Here is a 24413-nt window from a genome sequence, read left to right as displayed (position 1 = left end):
TAACAATCATTTCATTTTTCTGATTATGAAGCCCAATCTTGATCCAACATCAGCTGAAACAGTATTAACACACATATATAAATCACACAGTTTAAAAGTGTTTAATATTAATAAGCATGTTTCAAAATGTAATCCCTTAATAAAGAATCAAAACATCAAATGAAAAGAAATTTGCCTTTTTGTATTTCCCAACAGCAAATTATTTTTCTTTACAAACCTGAGAAGGGTGATGTAGGGAACAAGGTATAAGGAAGGTTGAGAAGTGCTTGCAAACGAGACTCTCAACCAGGGCTGAACATTCTTGCAAACGAGATGTTCAGGTAAGAATCCTCTGTTTGTTCCCATGGGAAAAGAACATTTCTTGTACACAAGGATGTTTCTCTGATTCTTCAAAAGGAACAGACCCAGGGACAAAACGGATTCTAAGTTGATAAGGAAGTTCCCCAAAACAAAGTCTTAGCTGCAGTAAATAAGTCAAGGTAAAGGTTATCTCACCCTGCGCCTGCTCACTGTATAGTCTCTGAATCATAGTGCTTGGCAACTTGCCCTGTAGGTTGTTGTTCAAGGGATATAAAATAAAGCAGCTGTAAGAAGCAAGGGTTAAAAATATAAAGATTCAAACCACTCTGCAGTGTTGGTGTTTCATTCCGTCGCCAGCATGGTGAAACCCTGAAAAGGATACTAAAGGCAGGCATTTTGGCAAAGTGCTTAGTGATGTGTGCTGTGCTTAGTTGCTCACTCATCTCTTACTGTTTGCCACCCCATGGACTGTAGTTTGCCAGGCTCCTCTGTCCATGGGATTCTTCAGGCAAGAATACCGGAGTGGGTTGCCATTCACTTCTCCAGAGGATCTTCCTACCCAGGGATCAAAGAGTCTCTGCGTTGCAGGCAGATTCTCTACTGTCTGAGTTATAAGGAAGTCCCCTGCAGGGAAAGCTATGTATTATATATATATATATATTTATATACGAGGCCAGGGACAAAGGATTAAGGGTGGAGAAATAGACAAGACCATATATTAATAAAACCCTGAGTAGAACTGGTATGTGGTTTGGGGGATAGTAAGGCATTCAAAAACAGTCACAAATTCAGGAGAATCAGAAAGCTACCCACGGGCCGGGCAAGATGTTGACTCAGGAATGAACTGAGTCGCCCTTAATTTTCCTGTTTGGCTGATCCCAGGAGTAGGAGCATGGGAAACCAACTAGCTAAGTCCAGTCAGGACAAGGAATAAGTCTGCCAAGAGCAAGTATTTGCCTCGTGTTTCAAATAGCAAATATGAACACACAGAGACACACAAGAACATTCACACCCAACACAGAAGAAAGGAAGGAAAGGAGGGAAGGAGGGAGGAAGAAAAACAGAAAGGGAGGAAGAAATAAAGAAAGAAAGAGTGGAAACCATGGTCCAGGAAAGGAAGAAAATAAATCGGCACCAACTCTTTCTGCACAATCACAGGAGGCACCCTTAGTGCACAGTGAGTGTCACAGACTGTCCTGGGAGGAGCTTCAGGTGGGCAAGAGAACAGGATGCTGAGCTCAGCTCCTGCAGGAGCTGAGGAACAGGGGCTCGGAGGTCCTCCCTGGGGAGACCCACGCATGTCACACACTGGGCACCACAGCACTGGGATGACCCCAGGAGGTCACGGCCCCACAGCCGCTGTGAACCCAGGGGGACCCACAAGAGGCCTGGGAACCTGACTTCTCTCCTGAGACATGCACCCGCTCCTGCTCCTGGAACAGGCTGAGGGGGCAGCTGGGTGCTGCCCAGGACTCGGCCAGTTTACTGGGCAGCCCGTGTGCCCCCTGGCCCACAGATGCCCCCTCATTGCCTCTGGATCCAGGTCACTCCCCCTGGGGCGAGGGCTGCCCATGCTGGGCAGAGTGGGCAGTGGGGTTGGGGGCTGTACAGAGCCAGCTCAGACCAGCAGGATGTCTGGACGGGGCAGGGTGGCCATCAGAGAGGGGCCGGAGGAACAGGGTCTGAGGCTCTGACAGTGTGCCAGGGCTGCACCACAGGCACAGCTGCCCGCACCAGGGGCTGCTCCAGCATGCCTCCCTCCAGCTCTGCCACCCTCTGGGGCAAAGGTGCCAGAGTAGGGGAGAGGGGTGCACACTTACAAGGTGGAACCAAGTTAAGCCCAACAGTTAGGGCTTCTGCTTCAGCGCCTTAGGACACGCCTGGTCCAGTAGGGTGTGGACAGCCACAGAGCATAAGAAAAGCCTCTGCTCATACTTGGCTCTGGATCTAGCCTCCCTTTCCATTTCCCACCATACTGCCAACTGCCAGTACACCCTGGGGAAGGCATGACCTTGGCCCACTCTGCTCCAACTCTGTTCCAAAGCCTCCAAGCACACAGACTGCACAGGGACATGTCCACACAAGGACACCCCTGCAAGACTGGTACAGGTAACTTCTTCACCTAATTTCTTACAGTTGGAGGAAGTTAAGCAAATTGAGAAGACAGAGAAATTTGTTTCAAGTTAAAGAATAAGAAAAAAAAAAGTCCTGCAAAAATAGCTAATAAGACAGATAACTCACCAAAATAATTTACCATATTTCAAAGAATTGGTAAAAAGAATTCTAACTTCACAAGGGAAAATTAGATGAACATAATGAGAGTATTAAGAAGTATAACTAGAAAATGTTAAAAACAATAACCAGTCAGAACTGAAGGATATGATAACTCAGAGAGAAAAACACACTAGGAGGAAATAAAAGCAGGCTAGGTGATACAGAATTCAGAAGTAATCTGAAAGATATCACTATTGAAATCATGCAATAAAAACAGCAAAAAGAAAAGCAAATTTTAAAGAAGAGAATAGTTTAATGGGAGGGAGGCTCCAACGGGAGGGGACCTATATATACATGGCTGATTCATTTTGTTGTACAGCAGAAACTAACACAACATTCTAAAGCAATTATCCTTCAATTAAAAAAAGAGAACTGTTTAAAGGACCACTGGGACAACATCAGGTATACTAATATCCCCATTCTAGGAGTCCCAGAAGGAGGAGAGAGAGAAAGGGGCAGAAAAGACATTTGATGAAATTCTGACCCCAAATAACCAGAAGCCAAAGAAGGGAAAAGTTATCCAGATGCAGGAAGCACAGAGAGTCTCAAACAACATAAAACCAAAGCTGCCCACACCAAGATGTATCTCAGTCAAAATGGCAAATGATACAGATAGAGAATTCTCAAGGCAGCAAGAGAAAAACAACATGTCACAGACAAGGAAAAGCCCATTCGATTATTGGTTGATTTTCCTGCAGAAACTATGTAGGCAGAAGACTATGCCATGATCTTTCTGAAATACCAAAAGGAAAAAAATGCAAGATAACTTACAAGATTATCACTCAGAATTGAAGGAGACCTAAAAAACTTCTCAGACAAGCAAAAACTAAAATAATTTATCAATAATAATCAGAAAAGAAATGTTAAAGGATCTTCTCTAAGTGGAAAAAAAGATGCCACCAAGAAGTAAGAGTTTATAGGAAAGTAAGAATATGACATCAAGAACACAAAAAAGCAAATCCTTTAAAATGTGTTTGAACTTAAATGGTTATCAAATTAAAATGAGGACATACAGCTTGAATTTAGCATATACGGACCCCACAGGAATCATCAGTCAAAAATCTACAATCAATACACAAAAACGAGAGAGAAAGGAACACAAGCATACAACTAAAGAAAATCTTTAAACCACAAGTCACTGTTGTTCAGTTGCTCAGTCATGTCTGACCCTCTGACACCATGGACTGAAGCATGCCAGGCTTCCCTGACCTTCACCATCTCCTGGAGTTTGCTCAAACTCAAGTCCATTGAATCGGTGATGTCACCCTACCATCTCATCCTCTGTCGGCCCTTTCTCCTCCCGCCTTCAATCTTTCCCAGCATCAGGGTCTTTTCCTATGAGTTGGCTCTTCACATCAAGTGGCCAAAGTATTGGAGCTTCAGCTTCAGCATCAGGCCTTCCAAAGAATATTCAGGGTTGATTTCCCTTAGGATTGATTGGTTTGATCTCCTTGAAGTCCAAGGGATTCTCAGGAGCCTTCTCCAGCAGCACAGTTGGAAAGCATAAAGTCTTCAGTGCTCAGCCTTCTTTGTGGTCCAACTCTCACATCTGTACTTGACTACTGGAAAAACCATAGCTTTGACTATCTGGATGGACCTTTGCTGACAAAGTGTTGTCTCTGCTTTTTAATCCACTGTCTAGTTTTGTTATAGATTTTCTTCCAAGGTGCAAGTGTCTTTTGATTTTGTGGCTACAGTCATTGTCCACAGTGATTTTGGAGCCCAAGAAAAATCCAAGTGATTTTTGTCACTATTTTCATTTTTCCCCATCTGTTTGCCATGAACTGATGGGACTGGATGCCATAAACTGTTTTTGAATGTTGAGTTTTAAGCCAGATTTTTTTCATTCTCCTCTTTTACCTTCATCAAGAGGCCAGGCAAAGAAGAATAAAAGAACAGCACAAAACTAGGGGAAAGAAAACAGAAAACAAGTAACAGAATGGCAATTAGTACAATCCTATCAATAATCACCTTAAAAGCCAATGGAGTAAGCTATCTGGTCAAAAGATGGATTGGCTGATTGATTGAATAATAATAATAAAACACAAATCTCTCTATATGCTGCTTACAAGAGACTCACTGCAGAGCTATGTGTCTTTAGACACAGAGACTGTCAGCAAAGGGGTGAAAAAGACATTTCACAAAAATGAAAATGACGAGACAGTAGGGGGTGGCAATACTCATATCAGACAAAATAAACTCTAAAATACAGTCTATAACAAAGGGCACAGAAGAGCATTACAGAGTGCTGAAGGGATTAATACAGAAAGAGAATATAACATTGGTTCACATATACTCACCAGGATGTTGAGGAGTATAATTGATGCTGTTGCTCCATCAGCATGGCATTTCACCTCGAGTATGTCTGTGATTAAGATCATTTTCATTTTTACCTCTACTCCTTTGCAGATCTCAGCCATGGGCAGTTTTCCATGCTTTGGAAAGGGACAGTGGTTATTGTTTTAATTAATTCCTGAAAACCAGGAGATCACAGACTCTTTTTTACTTTATTTTCTGCAAGACATACAGTTTCTGTGGCAAATAAATGCTGAGGTACAGAAAATGCCATACCTTTTTATTGTTACATACATGTGACAGTAAATCTGGGGTTTGCTGGATGGTGAGTAATGAATGAGCTCTCTTCCATTGATTTACCAGACCTGTTGTGTACGTTAGACGTGTCATGTATCCACAAGGTCAGGGTTCTTCCCTGAAAGGGGGAACTAAAGATGTTTTAGAGATGAAGACCACAGTCTTTATTGAAAGCAACGTCAAGAGTTTGTGAACAAATAATAAGATAAATGACTTGAATTTCTGTATATTAGAACAATAGCCCTTGATATCTGTTTCTACTGTGAATGACAAAATTCATGTGAAACCTTCCAGCTACTGTCTAAGAGAGACTCTTTGTGGTCTGGAGAATAAGAAAAGGGTCTTCTGATGTAGAGGTCTTTTCTCCCAGCATGGTCCCAAGCTGTCCTCCGTTCACACACTCGTATAGGCCATTATGTTAAAACTTTTTCACTTGTTTCTCTTTTATATCAACAATTAGATGCTGAGACCTCAAAGCAGTAACTCTCTTTTTCCCCTGGAGCTGAGCTGACCAGGCAGCTGGACTTGTGTGCACAAAGGACTTGGGACAATGGGTATCTCTGTGGAGCTAAGTCCCTGATGATGGGGATACTCCCAAGTCTTGGTTCTGTATCTAGAATAGAGTATGTTCTTCAGCTACCCTTTCCATGAAAGATTATGTTTGAAATGAAAACCTGTGCTTCCTCCCCACTCATCTGAATCTGTGGGTGGAAATCATGAACACGATAGTGAGAAGACTTTTCTAGTTACCAGATCAAGAACAATGGGTGTACTTGCTTCAGGACATGAAGACTGTGTTTTTATTGAAGATGGATTGGATGAACACCCAGCAGATATTGAAATGCATGTTACCTAAAAGGAGCTCCTTGAATGCTTATTTGAGAATCTGAGCATTTCTTATACATTATTATCAACTCCTTCTATAAAAAGATGATGTTTATTGATGTAGCACTTTATTCCTATTGTGATCTGATCACACTTATCCTCTGATTGTTATTGGCCTTCAAGTTCCCTCAAACCCTGAGATCGGGTAGGTGTAAGAATACAAAGATGAAGAAGAACAGGTGGTGGTTCTGAGACATGGAGGGGTGGGAACAGAAGCAGGAACCGTGACCAAAGCCCAGGTGATCAAACGCCAGGGCCTTCATCACCTGGAGCTTACCATCATCCTGTCCCCACAGTTACTATGGTTTGGGATGCACTGCGTAGAAAACTGAAGACAAAGAGAAACAGCAGTTGGTATTGGAGGGTGTGGAGAGAACATACAAGAGTGCTTGGTGCGATATTTGTGGAAAAATGTGTCTCCTTTCCTGTGTGTTGGCTGCTCACACAGAGACTGCAACAGTTTCTACCAGGTCCATGTCTGAGTGAGGGAGTGAAGTCGCTCAGTCGTGTCCGACTCTTTGCCACCCCATGGACTGTAGCATACCAGGCTCCTCCATCCATGGGATTTTCCAGGCAAGGGTACTGGAGTGGGGTGCCATCTCCTTCTCCAGAGGATCTTTCCAACCCAGGGATCAAATCCAGATCTCCCACATTACAGGCATACGCTTTACCGTCTGAGCCACCAGGGAAGCCTTGTCTGCTGGTTGGGAAACACTAGGACTAGTTCAGGAGAAGGCAATGGCACCCCACTCCAGTACTCTTGCCTGAAAAATCCCATGGACGGAGGAGCCTGGTGGGCTGCAGTCCATGGGGTCGCTAAGAGTCGGACACGACTGAGCGACTTCACTTTCACTTTTCACTTTCATGCATTAGAGAAGGAAATGGCAACCCACTCCAGTGTTCTTGCTTGGAGAATCCCAGGGATGGCAGAGCCTGGTGGGCTGCCATCTATGGGGTCGCACAGAGTCGGACACGACTGAAGCGACTTAGCAGCAGCAGCAGCAGCAGCAGCAGCAGCAGCAGCAGCAGCAGGACTAGTTCAAGGTGTAAATCCAAATGCTCTTAGAAAATGATTTGAATTCAGTAGGGAAGAGAAATGGCGGTAGCCAAGACAAACTCAGAAAGAGTGAGGAAATAAAAACACTTTACATTTTGCATCACTAGGCAGGGATAATCAAAAGTTTAATTATGGACATATTAAGGATTAAAAAGTAAAGATCACCAAGAGACCTTGGTGAATCAAGCAATTTGAAATAAGGTTTTTAGGGTGTTTCCAGGAAGTTTCATGCTATTCAGCTTTATCGGAAATACAATTTGCAAAGATTTTTTCCCCTTTCTGTAGATTGTCTTTTCGGTCTCTTGATAATTTCTTTGATACAAAAACATTCTGAATTTTGACAAAATTTATTTATCTATTTTTCTGCCAGTGCTTATTATGAAACATCAAATCTAATATCCTGAAGCCTTCCCTCTAGTTTTTCTCCCAGGAGTTTCATATTAGTGTCTTGTATGCTTAAGTCTTTGATGCATTTTGGAGTGTGTATGTGCGTGTGTGTGGTTTTGTGTGTGATGTAAGTTAATGGGTAACTTCTTTATTTTGAATATAGATATGAAGTTTATTCAGCACTGTTTGTTAAAAAGACTGACTTTTCCCCATAAACAGTCTTTGCAACCTTGTCGATTATCATATGTTTGTGTTTATTTCTGTATGAGTTCTATTTCATTAGTCTTTATATCTGTCTTTATGCCATTACCCACAGTTTTGGTTATAGTAGCTTTGTAGTTAATTATAAAAGCTCAAATTGTGAGAAACCAAATTCTGTTCTCTGTTTTTTCTTTACTTTCTACTTTCCAAGATTTATTTCTTCCTTTTCAAAATTGTTTTGTCTATTCAGTTTCCTTTGTAATTCCAGATGCATTTTAGTGTTAGTTTTTCTACTTCCCATTCCTCCAAATAATGTTGGCATATATAAAGTTCAATCGAATGTGTAGATCACTTTGGTTAGTTTTGCCATCTTAATATTAGGTCTTTCATTCATGAAACAGTTGCCATCTTTACTTCCTTCAAACAAATTTCATATTACTAATCATTCTTTTTTTCTTTTTTTTTGCCTTTTTTGGTTATTTCCAAATGCATTATTTTTTCATGTTTTTTTTTTCCCAGTGGAATTGCTTCAAAGTTTTTCTTTTCAGATTGTTCATTCTTAGTGTATAGAAATGTAACTGACTTTTCTGTTTTGATATTGCATCCTACACCTCTGCTAAAATTATTTATTAGCTGTAACAGTTTTTTGTTTTATCTTTATGGTTTTCTACATACATGATCATGTCATCTCAGAACAGAGATAATTTTCCTACTTTTGAATGCATATTATTATTATTTTTATTACTGTAGCTGAAACTGATGATTGCATGTTTACCATGAGTGGTAAAAATTGGTAAAACTTTTATATAATTGATCTTAATCAAAAATGCTTTCAGTCTTTAACACTGAATCTGATGTTGTGGTTTTTCATGTATAGGCTTCATTATGTTGAGAAAGCTTCTATTTCTGGTTTATTGAATTTTTTTATTATAAAAAGGTATTGAGTTGTATCATGATCTTTTTTCCACATCACTTGCTATTATCATGTGATTTTTCCCCTTATCTTTGTTAATATGGGGTATTGCTTTTACTAAAATAAATATGTACACAGTTGTTGCCCAGGTAAGAGTCTCATTTGGTCATGATGTATAATTTTTAGTATGCTCCTGAATTCAATTTTTGAGTATGTTATTGAGAATTTTTGTAGCAATCGTCATCTGAAACATCTGTTTGTAGTTGATTTTTCTGTAGTATCGTTGTCTGCGATTGGTCTCTGGCTAATGTTGGCCTGATAGAATGTGTTGGAAAGTATTGCTTCCTCTTCAATATTTTTTGGAGAATTTAAGAATGATTGTTGTTAATTCTGCTATAAATGCTTGGCAGAATTTACTAGTGTGATCATCTGGCCCTGGGCTTCTCTTTCTTGAGAGTCTCCTAATTACTGATTCAATCTGCTTGAATAAATAGGAATAAGTCTACTCTCAGGCCTTCTGTTCCTTCAGGATTTTGTCTTCATAGACTGTGTGTCTCTAGAAATTTTCCATTTCAACTAGATTATTCAGTGTGTTGGCATACTGTTGTTCATAGCATCTCTTTCTATTTCCTCATTGGTCTTCTGTCTAGTTGTTTTATCGATTATTGAAAGTAGATATTAATGTCTCCAACTAGTGCTATAGTGCTGTCTATTTTTCCCTTCAATTCTATCTATCTTGGCTTCATATATTTTGGAACTCTGATGTTTGGCCCATCTATGTTTGTAATTTCTCTAAATTCTAGGTGGATTGACCATTTATCAATATAGAATATCCTTCTTTGTCTTGTCTTCCCTGGTGGCTCAGAGGTTAAAGTGTCTGCCGCCAATGCAGGAGACCCAGGATCAATCCCTGGGTGGGGAATATCCCCTGGAGAAGGAAATGGTAACCCACTCCAGTTTTCTTGCCTGGAGAATCCCACGGATGGAGAAGCCTGATAGGCTATAGTCCATGGGGACGCAAAGAGTCGGACACGACTGAGCAACTTCACTTCATTTTCTTTGTCTTGTCACAGATTTTATTTTAAAACCTTTAAGTTTTATCTATTATACACAGAAGAATTATACAAAGAAAGATCTTCATGGCCCAGATAATCATGATGGTATCATCCCTCACCTAGAACCAGACAACCTGGAATGTGAAGTCAAGTAGGCCTTAGGAAGCATCACTATGAACAAAGCTAGTGGAAGTGATGGAATTCCACTTGAGCTATTTCAAATCCTAAAAGATAATGTTGTTAAAGTGCTTCACTCAATACGCCAGCAAATTTGGAAAATTCAGCAGTGGCCACAGGACTGGAAAAGGTCAGTTTTCATTCCAATCCCAAAGAAGAGCAATGCCAAAGAATGTTCAAACTACCACACTAGTGCACTCATCTCACATGCTAGCAAAGTAATGCTCAAAATTCTCCAAGCCAAGCTTCAACAGTATGTGAAATGTGAACTTCCAGATCTTCAAGCTGGATTTAGAAAAGGCAGAGGAACCAGAGATCAAATTGCCAACATACAATTTGCTCATCAAAAAAGCAGGAGAATTCCAGAAAAACATCTACTTCTGCTTTATTGATAACGCCAAAGCCTTTGAGTGTAAAGATAACAACAAACTGTGGAAACTTCTTCAAGAGATAGGAATATAAGACCACCTTACATGCCACCTGAAAAATCTGCATACAGGTCAAAAAACAACAATTAGGACCGGACCTGGAACAATGGACTGGTTCCAAATTGGGAAAGGAGTATGTCAAGGCTCTTTATTGTCAACCTGCTTATTTGACTTATATGCAGAGTATATCATGCAAAATGCCAGGCTAGATGAAACACAAGCTGGAAACCAGACTACCAGAAGAAATATCAATAATCTCAGATACGCAGATGACACCACCCTTATGGCAGAAAGTGAAGAGGAGCTAAAAAGCCTCTTGATGAAAGTGAAAGAGGAGAGTGAAAAAGCTGGCTTAAAACTCAACATTCAAAAAGCTAAGATCATGGCATCCGTTCCCATCACTTCAAGGCAAATAGATGAGGAAAGAATGGAAACAGTGAGAGACTTTATTTTCTAGGGCTCCCAAATCACTACAGATGGTGACTGCAGCCATGAAATTAAGTCACTTACTCCTTAGAAGAAAAGCTATGGTCAACCTAAGTAGCATATTAAAAAGCAGAGACATTACTTTGTCAACAAAGGTCCATCTAATCAAAGCTCTGATTTTTCCAATAATCATGTATAGATGTGAGAGTTGGAATATAAAGAAAGCTGAGGGCCAAAGAATTGATGCCTTTGAGCTGTGATGTTGGAGAAGACTCTTGAGAGTCCCTTGGACTGCAAGGAGATCCAACCAGGCCATCCTAAACAGTCCTGAATATTCACTGGAAGGACTGATGCTGAAGCTGAAACTCCAATACTTTGGCCACCTGATACAAAGAACTGACTCACTGGAAAAGACCCTGATGCTGGGAAAGATTAAAGGCAGGTGGAGAAGGGGACTACAGAAGAAGAGATCATCGTTGGATGGCATCATCGACTCAATGGACTTGAGTTTGAGAAATCTCTGGGAGTTGGTGGTGGACAGGGAAGCCTGGCATGCTGCAGTTCATGGGGCTGCAAAGAGTCAGACACAACTGAGCAACTGAACTAAACTGAGTGTGGTCACACCAGCTCTCTTTCAGTTACTGTTTACATAGAATGTCTTTTGTCACTTTTTCCTTTCAAAGAATTTGTGTCCTTAGATTTACAGTGAATCACTTATAATGACATAAATTTGATATATATTTTTTTAAAAATCTATTCTGACAATATATACTATTTGAGCTTGGAGTTTGTTTACATTAAACATAATAACTGATAGGAAAATACTTTTGTCTTTTTATATTTTTTGGTGTGACTTGGTTCCTTATTTCCTCCATTACCATTTTCCTTAATGTTCTGATGATTTTTCATAGTGACATCTTTGATTCTCATCTCTTTTATATTTATGTTCCATATACTCTATTTTATTTTCTTTGTTGTTATCATAGGAATCACATATAACATTGTTAAATTATAATAATATATGTTGAAAAGAATAGAGAAACACAGTGAGAACTTCAACAAAGAGCTAGAAAATATAAAAAAAAGACTCAATGAGAGCTGAATAACACAATAGATGAACTAAAAAGTACATTAGAAGGAGTTAACAACAGGTTAGCCAATACAGAATAATGCATAAGCAAGCTAGAAGATAGAATAATGGAAATCACTCAATCAGAACAGTAAAAAGAAAAATCAATTTTTCATAAGCATGGTCTCCTGGGACAACATCAACTGTAGTAACATTCACAGAGTAGTAGTCCCAGGAGATGAGTGAGAGAAAGGCACAGAAAAATGCATTTGATGAAATTGTGACAGAGAATTTCCCAAACCTAAAGAAAGGAAAAGACATCCAGGTGCCAGAAGTACAGAGAGTCCCAAACAAATGAAACCAAGGACACCCACACCAAGACTTAAAACTGTCAAATATTAAAGAGAAAATTTCAAAGGGAGCAAGAGAAAAACAGAGTCTCATATAAGGGAATCTCACAAGGCTCTCAATTGATTTGCAGCTGAAATATTATAGGCCAGAATGGAGTTACATAATATATTTAAAATACTGAAAGGATAAAAATATCTACAACCAAGGACCTTCTACCCGGTAATATTGTCATGCAGAACTGAAGAAGAGATAAATAGTTTCCTAGAGAAGCATAGCTGAGATCCTCACTAAACTGACCCTACAGTAAATGGTAAGTGTCAATCTCTCAGTCATGTCCAACTCTTCACAACCCACCCCATGGACTGTAGCCCGCCAGGCTCCTCTGTCCATGGGATTTCAAGGCAAGAATACTGGAGTGGGTTGCCATTTGCTTTTCCAGGGGATTTTCCCAACTCAGGTATCAAACCCGGGCCTCCTTCATTGCAGGCAGATTCTTTACCATCTGAGCCACCATGGATGCCTGTTTTTTTCTTTGAAAATAAAAGGCTATTTCCTAGAAATAAGGGAATACAGAAAGGGAAAAAAACCCCATAGCAAAAGCAAATATATAGCAAAGGAAGTGCATGCATCACTGAAATAAACTAGTAAAAACCATAGCAAACAGTTAAGGGATAGACTTGAAGATATAAAGCATGACATCCAAAACACAAAACACTTGGAAGTGATGTAGATCTTTCGGTCTGTGTGTGTTAGTCCCTCAGTCGTGGCCGACTCTTTGCGACCCATGGACTGCAGCCCACCAGGCTTCTCTGTCCATGAGATTTTCCACACAAGGATACTGGAGTGGGTTGCCATTTCCTTCTCCAGGGGATCTTCCTGACCCGGGGATCAAACCCAGGTATCCTGCACTGCAGGCAGATTTTTTACCAACTGAGCTACAAGGGACACCCAGATCTTTCAGAGTATGGATGAACTTAAATGACATCTGTTTTAAATAGATAGATACAGTTATAAAGGACAGTGTTTTCAACTATCAGTGATGGGAAAGCTAGATATCCACATGCAAAAAGAAGTTGGGAGTTGACCTTATAGAAAAAACAACTCCAAATGCTTCTGAGATCTAGACACACAAAATATAAATATGAAACTCGCAGAAGAGAACCTCTGGAAAAAGTTTCTCATCATTGGATATGGTCACAACTTGGGGGATTTGACACCAAAAGTACAAGCAATAAAAGAAAAAAATTATTATTAGTCTTTATCCAAATTCAAAACTATTTTGCACTGAAACAAATTACCAGAGGGGGGAAAGACAGACCGTGGAATGGAAAAAAATTCTTTCAAATCATATTTGTGATAAAGCTGAATAGAATAACATTTTCTGTCAACATTTTACCACACATTGTCTTTGCTCAACTGACAGACATTGCATGGTATCCCTTAGTCGTTTTTGTTTACTATTTCCATAATATTATTCTTGGTTATGCCTCCTTATTGATACAACATTGGGATTTTTTATATTTAATCACTTTACTTGAGTTTATCTTGAATACCACCTCTTCTCTCCTAAACTCAGAATGTTTTCTATAGTGTTTGGATTTATGCCTTGAAATAATCCTTGAACTAATCTTTGGCCATCTAGGGTTTGGAGTTGAGGTTCTTGCAGATCTCCTGCGGGTCCCCCTGTGTTCACAGCAGCTATGGGGCTGTGACCTCATGGGGTTGTCCCAGGGCTGCAGCGCCCAGTGCGTGGTGTGCACGGGTCTCTCCAGGGAGGACCTCCGAGCCCCTGTCCCCACTCCTCGTCTGGGGTCCTCCCAGGGACTCAGTCCTGATCCCTTCTCTTCCCTTCCCACCCAGCTCTGTGTGGACAGTTCTTTACAGCCTTGGTGTGGACAAGGCTTCCTGCAAGGCTTCCTCCTGTGTGTTTTCAGGAGATGGGACCCTGATGTGCTTCTGGGGGAGCTGAGCTCAGCATCCGCTTGCCCATCTGGAGCTCCTCCCCAGGACAGTGTGTGATACTCACTGTTCACTAAGTGTGGCTCCTGTGACTGTTCAGGAAGAGTCGGTGCTGATTCATTTTCTTCTTTTCCTGGACCATGGTTTCCTTTTTCTTTTTTTCTTTCTTTCTCCTTCCTTCCTTCTTTTCTTTCTGTCGTGTGTGTGTGTGTGCATTCCTGTGTATGTGTGTGTGTGTGCGTTCCTGTGTATGTGTGTGTGTGTGTGTGTGTGTGTATTCCTGGGTGTGTATGCATTCATCGAGTACTTGGAACAACAGGCAACTACCCACTCTTGGTTGATTTCCTCCACATCATGACTGGACTTCACTAGCTAACTTGGCATGCTCCTTGTCCTGGGATCAGTCCAAAGGAAAGCTAAGGGCTGCTCAGTTTATTTCTGCATCAACATCTTGCCTGGCACATGAGTGGCTGTTTTATTCCCATGAATATATGGCTGTTTTTTAATGCCCTATGTCCCCCAAATCCACATGCCAGTTCTACTCAGGGTTTTACATAGTCTAGTCTAGGTCTCCACCCTTAATCTTGTGTCCCTGGTCCCACATATGTATAGTCCCCCTGCAGCTGTAATGAGACACTCCAGCTGCTCTTCAGTTTAAGTTTGTTTAGGTAAAGCAGACATTCATCTTCAGGCTGTCCCCAAGTAGGTTGGAACATTGCATTAAGGTTTTCTGTGATCACTCTGATTTGAGGAAGCTGAGCCACTGCTCTTTGCAGATCAAGACTGCACTGCCCCAGGCAGGAGGAGGGTAAGGTGAGTAAAAACACCACAAAATGTCCTTCCATCCTGTTCTGGATTTTTCATGATTGTGTGTTCACTTTGTTGCCATAGATTTTGTTTGACTGTTTTCTAGAGCTCATATGACATTTTTCATCTGGGTTCTGATTGTTCTCTCATGTTTCTAAGGGAGAATTCAATACATCCTAGCCCACCATTTTGCTCACGTCACTCTGTTAAATTTTATTTGGTTTCATAACATTTCACTATATCAGTGCCTCACAATTTCCCTTACTTATCCCAAAGTTGTTACAATTTAACTTGCTTACAAGTTTTTCTTTCACCGGTAAGTCTGAGCAAAATAGCAAAGTATGTAATATATGTATAATTTACATTATGATAGCTTTCTAAAAGTTATATAACTAAGTTCAAGGTATAAACCTTCTAAGAGTCAGTTTTCACACTGCACATGGTATCCAAAAACCAGCCAGAATGTGTGGTTTTTGTGTCCTTTGCAGGATTTCACCACTGTCAGGTCTCTAAAGCAAAATAATTTTGCTGGTGGTAAAAATTAAAGGCAAATTTATTTTCATCTGAAGTTTTCATTCTTTATGAAGGGGTATGAGTCTGAGTGAACTCCGGGAGTTAGTGATGGACAGGGAGGCCTGGTGTGCTGTGATTCATGGGGTCGCAAAGAGTTGAACACGACTGAGCGACTGAACAGAAGATTTTTTTTAAATGCTTATTAATCACTCCTTTAAATTGTGTGATTCTCTATATGAATGTATTTGTACTGTAAGATTCAGCTTCATAATTAGAAAAATGAAAAAATGTTGCTATGTAGAAGTTTCTAGTCTAAGATACAGTTAATGCTTGTTCAGCCAACCTCATCAAAATGTATCTTAAGATTATACTGATAAAAAAAAAAAAACAAGCAAGTTAACTGGCTTTAATTCTCTTCTTACTCCATGGGGAATAATCTAATCATGCTCCTCCTACAATGTATTTGCTAACACTGGACAGTGCAGCTGGGGCGTTACCTTCCTATTATATATAACCTGTGAAGGCAGAAGAAAAAAATTCAGTCTGCTTATTCAGAGGAGCAACAGGCAATGGAAACCCAAGGCCAGAGGGTGAAGCTTAATGATGGCCACTTCATACCTATCCTGGGATTTGGAACCTATGCACCTGAGGAGGTAAGAGTAGTGGTTTGGGGTTGAGATATAAATAGTAGTGGATATAATATGAGAGGAAGGCGACTTAGGTTGTCAAGCACCGAGTTCCTGTGTGACTCTGGGAGGATCATGTGGTTCCACTAACCAGGCTAGAACCGTGCCCTGTGAAAGGGGAGAAAGCATCCAGTCTCCACTCTGCATCAGGGTCTGAGGCTGTGCTCACCTGCAGATTACTCTGGGTTCCCCTGCAATTTCCATCTCTTTCCCAGCTTGGCAGAAGAGGTGAGACTCAGCTGTCAAGAATGCTGACTGTCAGCTGCTTTGCTTTGAGGGACATTGTAATGGAGGGGTTTCTCTGTATGTTTCATTAATTCCAGAACCCTTTCCTTCTTCCAAAAACACATGACCCAGAGAAGTATTTGAGGTAGAGACCAAGGATCAACCTCCTTGAAAAAGGAAAGATTCTAAATCACATAAAAACAAATGGAATATTGTAAAGTAATTAGCCTCCAATTAAAATAAGTAAATTTAAATTTAAAAAAAAAACAAATGGAATATTATTCAGCCTTTATAAAAGAAGTTATCCTTTTGCCATTTGCAACAACATGGAGGAACCTGGAGAATATTAAACTAAGTGAAATAAGCCAGAAGTAGGAAGACAAATACTGCCTGATCTCTTTGTTGGTGGAATCTAGAACAGTGAAACTCAGAAGCAGAGAGTACAGGAACGGTGACCAGAAACTGAGTACATGCTGGAGAAAATGGCAAGATAATGGTCAAGGATACAGACCTTCAGTTATAAGATAAGCTGTGAGATGTAATGTAGAGCATGGTAACTATGGTTTTTAAAATGGACTGTATTCATGAGATTTGCTACTGCTACTACTAAGTCACTTCAGTCGTGTCCGACTCTGTGCGACCCCATAGACGGCAGCCCACCAGGCTCCCCTGTCCCTGGGATTCTCCAGGCAAGAACACTGGAGGGGGTTGCCATTTCCTTCTCCAATGCAGGAAAATGAAAAGTGAAAGGGAAGTCGATTTGCTAAGAGACTAGATATTAAGTATTCTCCCCACAGCCAAAAGTTATCCATGTGAGGTGACAGATCTGTTATTAGCTTGATTGTGTTAATCATTAACAATGGATGCTTATATGAAAACATCAGTTTGTACAACTTGAATAGAAGCAGATTTTATTCGGTGTATTCTATGTGGCTTCACTGGTAGACAGAGGTCCCAGAAGCTTTCACCTGGTTTCTTGATGCTTTTCAGCTCAGTTCAGTTGCTCAGTCACGTCCAACTCTTTGTGACCCCATGGACTGCAGCACACCTGGCCTCCCTGTCCATCACCAACTCCGGGAGCTCGCTCAAACTCATGTCCATCAAGCCAGTGATCCCATCCAACTTTCTTATCCTCTGTCGTCCCCTTCTCCTTCTACTTTCAATCTTTCCCAGCATCAGGGTCTTTTCCAATGAATCTATTCTTCACATCAGGTGGCCAAAGTATTGGAGTTTCAGCTTCAACATCAGTCCTTCCAATGAATATTTAGGACTGATTTTCTTTAGGATGGACTGGTTTGATCTCCTTGAAGTCCAAGGGACTCAGGAGTCTTCTCCAACATCACAGTTCAAAAGCATCAATTCTTCTGCACTCAGCTTTCTTTATAGTCCAACTCTCACATCCATACATGACTACTGGAAAAACCAGAGCTTTGATTAGACAGACCTTTGCTAGCAAAGTAATGTCTCTGCTTTTAAATATGCTAAGTACATTGGTCATAGCTTTTCTTCCAAGAAGCAAGCTTTTTTAAAAAAAAAAAAAATTTCATGGCTGCAGTCACCATCTGCAGTGATTTTGGAGGCCAAGAAAATAAAATCTCTGTTTCCATTGTTTCTCCATCTATTTGCCATACAGTGATGGGATCGGATGCCATGATCTTAACTTTTTGAATGTTGAGTTTTAAGCCAGCTTTTTCACTCTTCTCTTTCACTTTCATCAAGAGGTTCTTTAGTTCCTCTTCACTTTCTGCCCTAAGGGTGGTGTCATCCGCATATCTGAGGTTATTGATATTTCTCCCCGGCAATCTTGATTCCACCTTGTGCTTCATGCAGGCCAACATTTTGCATGATATACTTTGCATATGTTACATAAGCAGGGTGACAACATACAGCCTTAACATACTCCTTTCTTGATGCTTTTACCAGATACTTTATACCTTTGTGGATTTTGCTTCAAGCATCTCACAGTATAAATTGTATCCATGACTATAACTTTATGCTAAGTCTTACAATTTTTTCCAAAAAATCACTGAATCTGGAGTTTTTCTTGGGGTCATCTGATACCTGTGATCAGCCACTGATCGCCTGGGATTGAAGGGTTCCTGGTCGTGCATTTAATCACTGACCAGGAAAGTTCAGGAAAACTGTCATGGGTTCATCACCACACATGCAGAATGAACCAAAAGTACAAAGAAAAGTTGATTATTAGAAAGATCAAAGCTTGCGGCTCAGCAACTTCTTAATCATGGGGATGTTCAATTCCTACCTTTGTTGCTTATGTAGGTTCCTAAGAGTGAAGCTCTGGAGGTCACCAAATTCGCTATAGAGGTTGGGTTCCGCCACATTGACTGTGCTTATGCGTACAGAAATGAAGAGCAGGTTGGCCAGGCCATTCGGAGCAAGATTGCAGATGGCACTGTGAAGAGAGAAGACGTATTCTACACTTCAAAGGTGATTTGTGTGTTGTGTGTGAGCACATGTGCACAACTAGTTGTCTGCAGGTGACAATTACGTAATAGGATCAGTAATTAGGTGAAGGTTGTTTACTGATACCGCTTTATTTCCACACATATTTATATGTTAAATGTAGTCTCCTCCTCCCCTTCCCCAAAATAGAAAGTGATACCAACTTTTTCTTCACTGCTTTGTTCAAATTTTAAAGTCACTTTCTTTCTCTGAGCCTAGACCAGAGGAGTGTGATTTAGTATGGTCTAAGGATTCATACAGAAGTGTGAATAGATTATAGGTTTCCTTATCATCTGGGTGAGTTTCTCAAATTTCTTCACATTCTGAATTTCAGTTCTCAACTCTAAGAGTAAGAGAGAACATTAGGAGAGGCGTTTTGTATATTCCACAAGATCTAGCCAAAGTGTCTTGAATTATGTTCTGCTCATGTTAATATGTTCAAAATACTTTTTTTTCTACAGTTATGTAAACAAAATGCTAATTAATTTTGAGAGGACTGATTGATTGAATTAGACTAAGTTTGTGCTTTTACACTCTATTAAACACAATTCAGATGATAGGCATGGTAATTATTTTATAATGTGATTTATCTTGATTAATTTTATTCTATTATGAATGATGTACTGATGATAAATTCAGTCAAATAATAAAGTTTGCATGGGTGGGTTAGATAAAAAAAATGGAACTCAAGAAAAAAAGGAGCATTTTTCCCAGTGGTCATCCATTTCTAAGCAATAAAAATGTTTTATCATTAAATGAAACAAGACAAACAAAATGACCTACTGCCTTCATTTAACATAACTTCTATTATTTAACCTCTGCAGCTTTGGTCCACATGCCTTCAACCAGAGTTGGTCCAATCAGCCTTGGAAAAGTCGCTGAAAAGCCTTCAACTGGACTATGTTGATCTCTATCTTATTCATACTCCAGTGCCTCTGAAGGTTGGCAATTTGTGTTATCACCTCTATCTCATTTCATATGTCACTATGTCTATCAGCTTCCATGGATGGTTGGCTTAAGATTTTTCATAGTACTTTTTTTCATAACACTTAAGATTTTTCACAGTACTTAAGTATTTTTCATAGTACAGTGTAGGATGTACTCTACACTGAGGAAAGTTGAGTTGCAGTATTCTTAGAAATTGGTCCATTTTTCTATCTCTTATCATGGCATTACACTTGGTTTGCTTTATTTTCACTGAACATTTTCGATCAGTGGCAAATATGGCCTTGGGGGCCTCAAGGCTCATGGTCATGAACAATTGAGAGCATGTCTAGATCTTCCACATTCCATATCAACCTAAGGAGAGCCTTGCTGGTTCATTTGCCTGCCCTAAGGCACCTGATGCTCAAAGGGAAAAGAAAGTCTGATATTTAGCCCAGGTCAAGTTTGCAATTTTAATACCAGAAGTAAGGTATAACTTACAGTCACTCCCAGCGCAAGGGAGGTATTTTGCAAGAGGAAAGTAAAAGAGGCAGAAAAAAAATTCAAATAAGTCATTGACAGTCCCCATTAGAATGTAGGAAAATTGTATTTATCAGAACGTTAAGTGTAAGAGACTAGTGGAAAATTGCCTTCTAAACACATTGCTCAAAACTCCATATGTAAAGCACTTTGCAAATATTAGTATCTAGAATGTTGTAAACCTACCTCATAGAGGTTTAATGCCCTGGTCCTAGATGTACCTGGCTGTTTGGCTAAGTGTGGGGAAATTGTTTTGTAACATCTCTAAAATGACTGCTTCTATTCCAGCCAGGGGAGGAAATTTTGCCAACAGATGAAGATGGAAAACTGATACTTGACTCAGTGGATCTCCGTCACACATGGGAAGTAAGTCCAGGGAAGAGAGAACCAGAGGAGGAGCCAGGAGATAGGGAACCTCCTTCATTTCTTCCACCTGTGAGAATGGGCTGTGGACCATCAGACTCAGCAGTTCATGAATCTAAGGGCTGGGATGCTGGGGTTGTGGAGAGGAAATTTTTGCTGAAATGTTCATAGAGAAGAACAGTGGAGAAGAATTTGGGATGGTAACATAGGCATCTATATTTTTCCATGTATTATGTATTCTCCAGGGTTTTTCTAACTGTAATTCTTCCTGTGTCATGAACTTCTTTCACTTTTTTCTTCCTTATAATCAATGCTAATTTTTGACAAGAGACACTTTTAACATTTTTTTTCAGCCATTAATCTTGTTTTATTGCCCATTCCATGTGACGGTTCATGACTGTTCACCACCCCTCCCTCCCAGGCCCTGGAGAAGTGTAAGGATGCAGGGCTGACCAAGTCCATCGGGGTGTCCAACTTCAACCACAAGCAGCTGGAGAAGATCCTGAACAAGCCTGGGCTCAAGTACAAGCCTGTCTGCAACCAGGTGAGCAGCCTTGACTCCTCTCCCTCCTGCTCTTCAGAACCTCCTTCTTGCCCTGGAGCCAGAGGTCTGTCTGGCCTTCCCTCCTGTTCATCTGACCTTTGTAGACAGAGGATTCTAGAGGGCAGAGCCTCTGTCTGGACAGTGTGAATAGAATCCATAACAGTTTCTCTGACTGATAAAGTCTGGGTGGAAAAAGCGGGGAGGGCTTCCTGCTAAATTGTGGGTAGGAACTGAGGGAAGTGAAAGGGGGTTAGACTCAATACCCAGAACTTAGAGGAAGAGGTTTTCCCCTTGAGCTTAAAGCATGACCAGAAATCAGATGTCAAAATGTCTCGGAGGGAACTATGTACCTTAAGGAAACATGGAACAGGAAGTAAACAAAGAGAAAAATCAGCTGAGAAGGGTGTTAAAAGTTTGTGTGGCGTTTGAATGCCTGAATCCTTTGTCTTGGTTTCTCTGCATTTATGGGTCTTCGGCCAAGTTTGCTGGAGGCTATGAAAGTTCTTCAAGTTTCATGGATGAAGTTAAAGGCTTATGGTGATAGTTCAGTTCAGTTCAGTTGCTCAGTCGTGTCGGACTCCTTATGACCCCATGAATTACAGCACGCCAGGCCTCCTTGTCCATCACCAACTCCCGGAGTTCACTCAGACTCACGTCCATTGAGTCAGTGATGCCATCCAGCCATCTCATCCTCTGTCGTCCCCTTCTCCTCCTGCCCCCAATCCCTCCCAGCAACAAAGTCTTTTCCAATGAGTCAACTCGTCGCATGAGGTGGCCAAAGTACTGGAGTTTCAGCTTCAGCCTCATTCCCTCCAAAGAAATCCCAGGGCTGATCTCCTTCAGAATGGACTGGTTGGATCTTGCAGTCCAAGGGACTCTCAAGAGTCTTCTCCAACACCACAGTTCAAAAGCATCAATTCTTCGGCACTCAGCTTTCTTCACAGTCCAACTCTCACATCCATACATGACCACAGGAAAAATCATAGCCTTGACTAGACGGACCTTTGTTGGAAAAGTAATGTCTCTGCTTTTCAGTATGCTATCTAGGTTGGTCATAACTTTCCACTGATGAAATATTCATTCAGGAATACTTACTCAGTCGTAGAGCACACCGTGTGATTTACTCAAGCCTGGACTGGTTCTCCCATCAACGTCCATCACAAAATTAACTGATTAAACTCACTTTTCTATGTCTGTTTCTGTTCCGTATTTTTTTTTGGTTCTATTTTTTACCATATTGTGGTAAAAGAAGACCATGAGACCTAACCTCATAGCAAGTTTTAAAAAGTATTCATATAATACAATACAGTGTTGTTTATTATAGGGACAGTGTTGGAAGCAGATCTAAAATTCATTCATCTTGTATAATTGAGATTCACATCATGCTTATCAATTCCAGATTCCCCCCTCCTCCCAGTCCCTGGTGACCATCTCTCTGCTGTTTAATTCTAAGTTTGACAGATCTAGATATGCCATATACCTGAGATGTGATACATATGTCATGCAATCTTCACCCTTCTCCAACAGTCTTATTTCGTATGTATCTTAATGTCTTTAAGATACAAATTGGAGTCAAAGAAAAAGAATCTTATATGAAAAGTGTAGCTTACACAATTCAAGATATATATATATATATATATATGTTGTAAAAGTTAAGAAATTAATGTGATTCTGGTATCAGTTTTACTTCCATGTCTTTATTGTGAAAAATTTCAGATATTAGAACAGTTAAGGATACAATAGTGTGTATATATACATATATATATATTTAATTCTATGGATTATATAATAAATATATATATTATGTTTTGATGACCTGGATCTGATATGGTTCACATGTCACTTTGAGTCATATTTTTCATGGTTTTTAACCTAGAATGGTCACTCAATCATTATGTCACGAAGATAGCGAGACAAGTTCTCAACAAACACACTGTATTTATCATCATTACTTTGTGACATTGATTAACTTGTTTGTCTGGTTCTAGTTTATGTAAATTAGTAGTTAAATCTGAATTCCTTATTATATTTGACAAGAAAACGTCCTTTTATTTTTCCCCTTGTTCTGATGGGCAGCGCCATTCTCCATAAATCTTTATTTTTTTTATTCATTTTAATTGGAGGCTAATTACTGTACAGTATTGTGGTGCCTTTTGCCATACATTCACGTGAATCAGCCGTGGGTGTCCTTTGTGTGCTATGCCTCTCACATACACCCGAGTAGGAAGCATGTGATGAAAAGTTGTCCTTCTGTAAGTAGTGGTATTTTGTTCTCCTGGTAAAACTACTGGTAGCTAGATTTTTTTGTTTGGAAGTGTGTAATAATTTCCTGTTGAAATTATCTAGTCATCTGTCAGATAATAACTTTCATCAGGGGAATTTCGATTTCCCCCAAATTTTCACAAAACGGTTGAGAATCCTTCAATGACTCCCACGTGCATTAATTATTTCATTGGGATATTTTTCAATATTTTCTATTTTAAGCAATATTTTTAATTTCCTGACCTAACATTTTATTATAAAGACAAAATTCCCTCATTAAGTCAACATAAAATGCACTTATTCTTGTAGACAGGGTAAAAACTTAACTCCTTCCTGTTAATTGTCAGTTTCTGAGAAAGGATTTACTGTAATACTCACCATCCATGGAGGAAAATAGTTTTGTTCTTTCTCCCGCTCTCATCACTAGAGCCTCAGGGATTTTTATTTACTCTGTGTGCTACATTTGTTTTCACTCATAATTCTTTTTGATGCTCAAGTTTACCCAAATGCCACCAGTGGGACCTCCCCCTCCCATCACACTAGGTCCTATAGTCCCAAGGTTCTAACAACTCTTTTTCTGTCTCCAGTCTGGAATTAGACATATGTCTTGGTGGTGTTCAGTGGTATTTAGTAACCAAGATCTGGTTCCTAAAGTTGCTTGTTCTCAGGAATTATTATTATTATTATTTAATCTTTTCAGGGAACAGAGATAAAATTTGTTTTTTTTTTTTAATCATTACTGAGATTGATGTTTCCAGTTGTAATTTGATTAACAGGTTTTTTTTTTGTTTGTTTCTTTAGCATACGTAATTTTTACTTTTAAGCTTCCTCTGGCATATTACCTTTTCATATAACTTGCCAATTCTTCTCTGTTGGCGTTCTACAGGTGGAATGTCACCCTTATCTCAACCAGAGCAAACTGCTGGAGTTCTGCAAGTCACACGATATTGTCCTAGTTGCCTATGGTGCTCTGGGAGCCCAACGGTTATCAAAATGGTATGAACATTACTGA

General features: G+C 40.0%; 1 protein-coding gene across 3 annotated transcripts in view; it reads left to right on the top strand.

Moving 5' to 3' along the window:
- Positions 1 to 24413, top strand: part of LOC120869467 (dihydrodiol dehydrogenase 3) — a 167043-nt gene that overhangs the window by 135691 nt on the left and 6939 nt on the right. Inside the window, exons 1-6 of one of the 3 annotated variants that reach the window (XM_040248791.1) lie at positions 15964 to 16047; positions 18586 to 18753; positions 19593 to 19709; positions 20521 to 20598; positions 21017 to 21139; positions 24288 to 24397. The exons of the other annotated variants lie outside the window; for them this stretch is intronic. Coding sequence (XP_040104725.1) covers positions 15964 to 16047; positions 18586 to 18753; positions 19593 to 19709; positions 20521 to 20598; positions 21017 to 21139; positions 24288 to 24397 — 680 coding nt within the window. Of the gene's footprint in view, positions 1 to 15963; positions 16048 to 18585; positions 18754 to 19592; positions 19710 to 20520; positions 20599 to 21016; positions 21140 to 24287; positions 24398 to 24413 lie in introns of those variants that run through there. 3 annotated transcript variants of the gene reach the window in all.

The sequence above is a fragment of the Oryx dammah genome, unplaced genomic scaffold (assembly GCF_014754425.2).
Source record: "Oryx dammah isolate SB20612 unplaced genomic scaffold, SCBI_Odam_1.1 HiC_scaffold_10, whole genome shotgun sequence".
NCBI classification, from domain to species: Eukaryota; Metazoa; Chordata; class Mammalia; order Artiodactyla; family Bovidae; genus Oryx; species Oryx dammah.
Note: the sequence above shows the minus strand (reverse complement) of the source record. Positions and strands in the feature narration are given on the sequence as shown.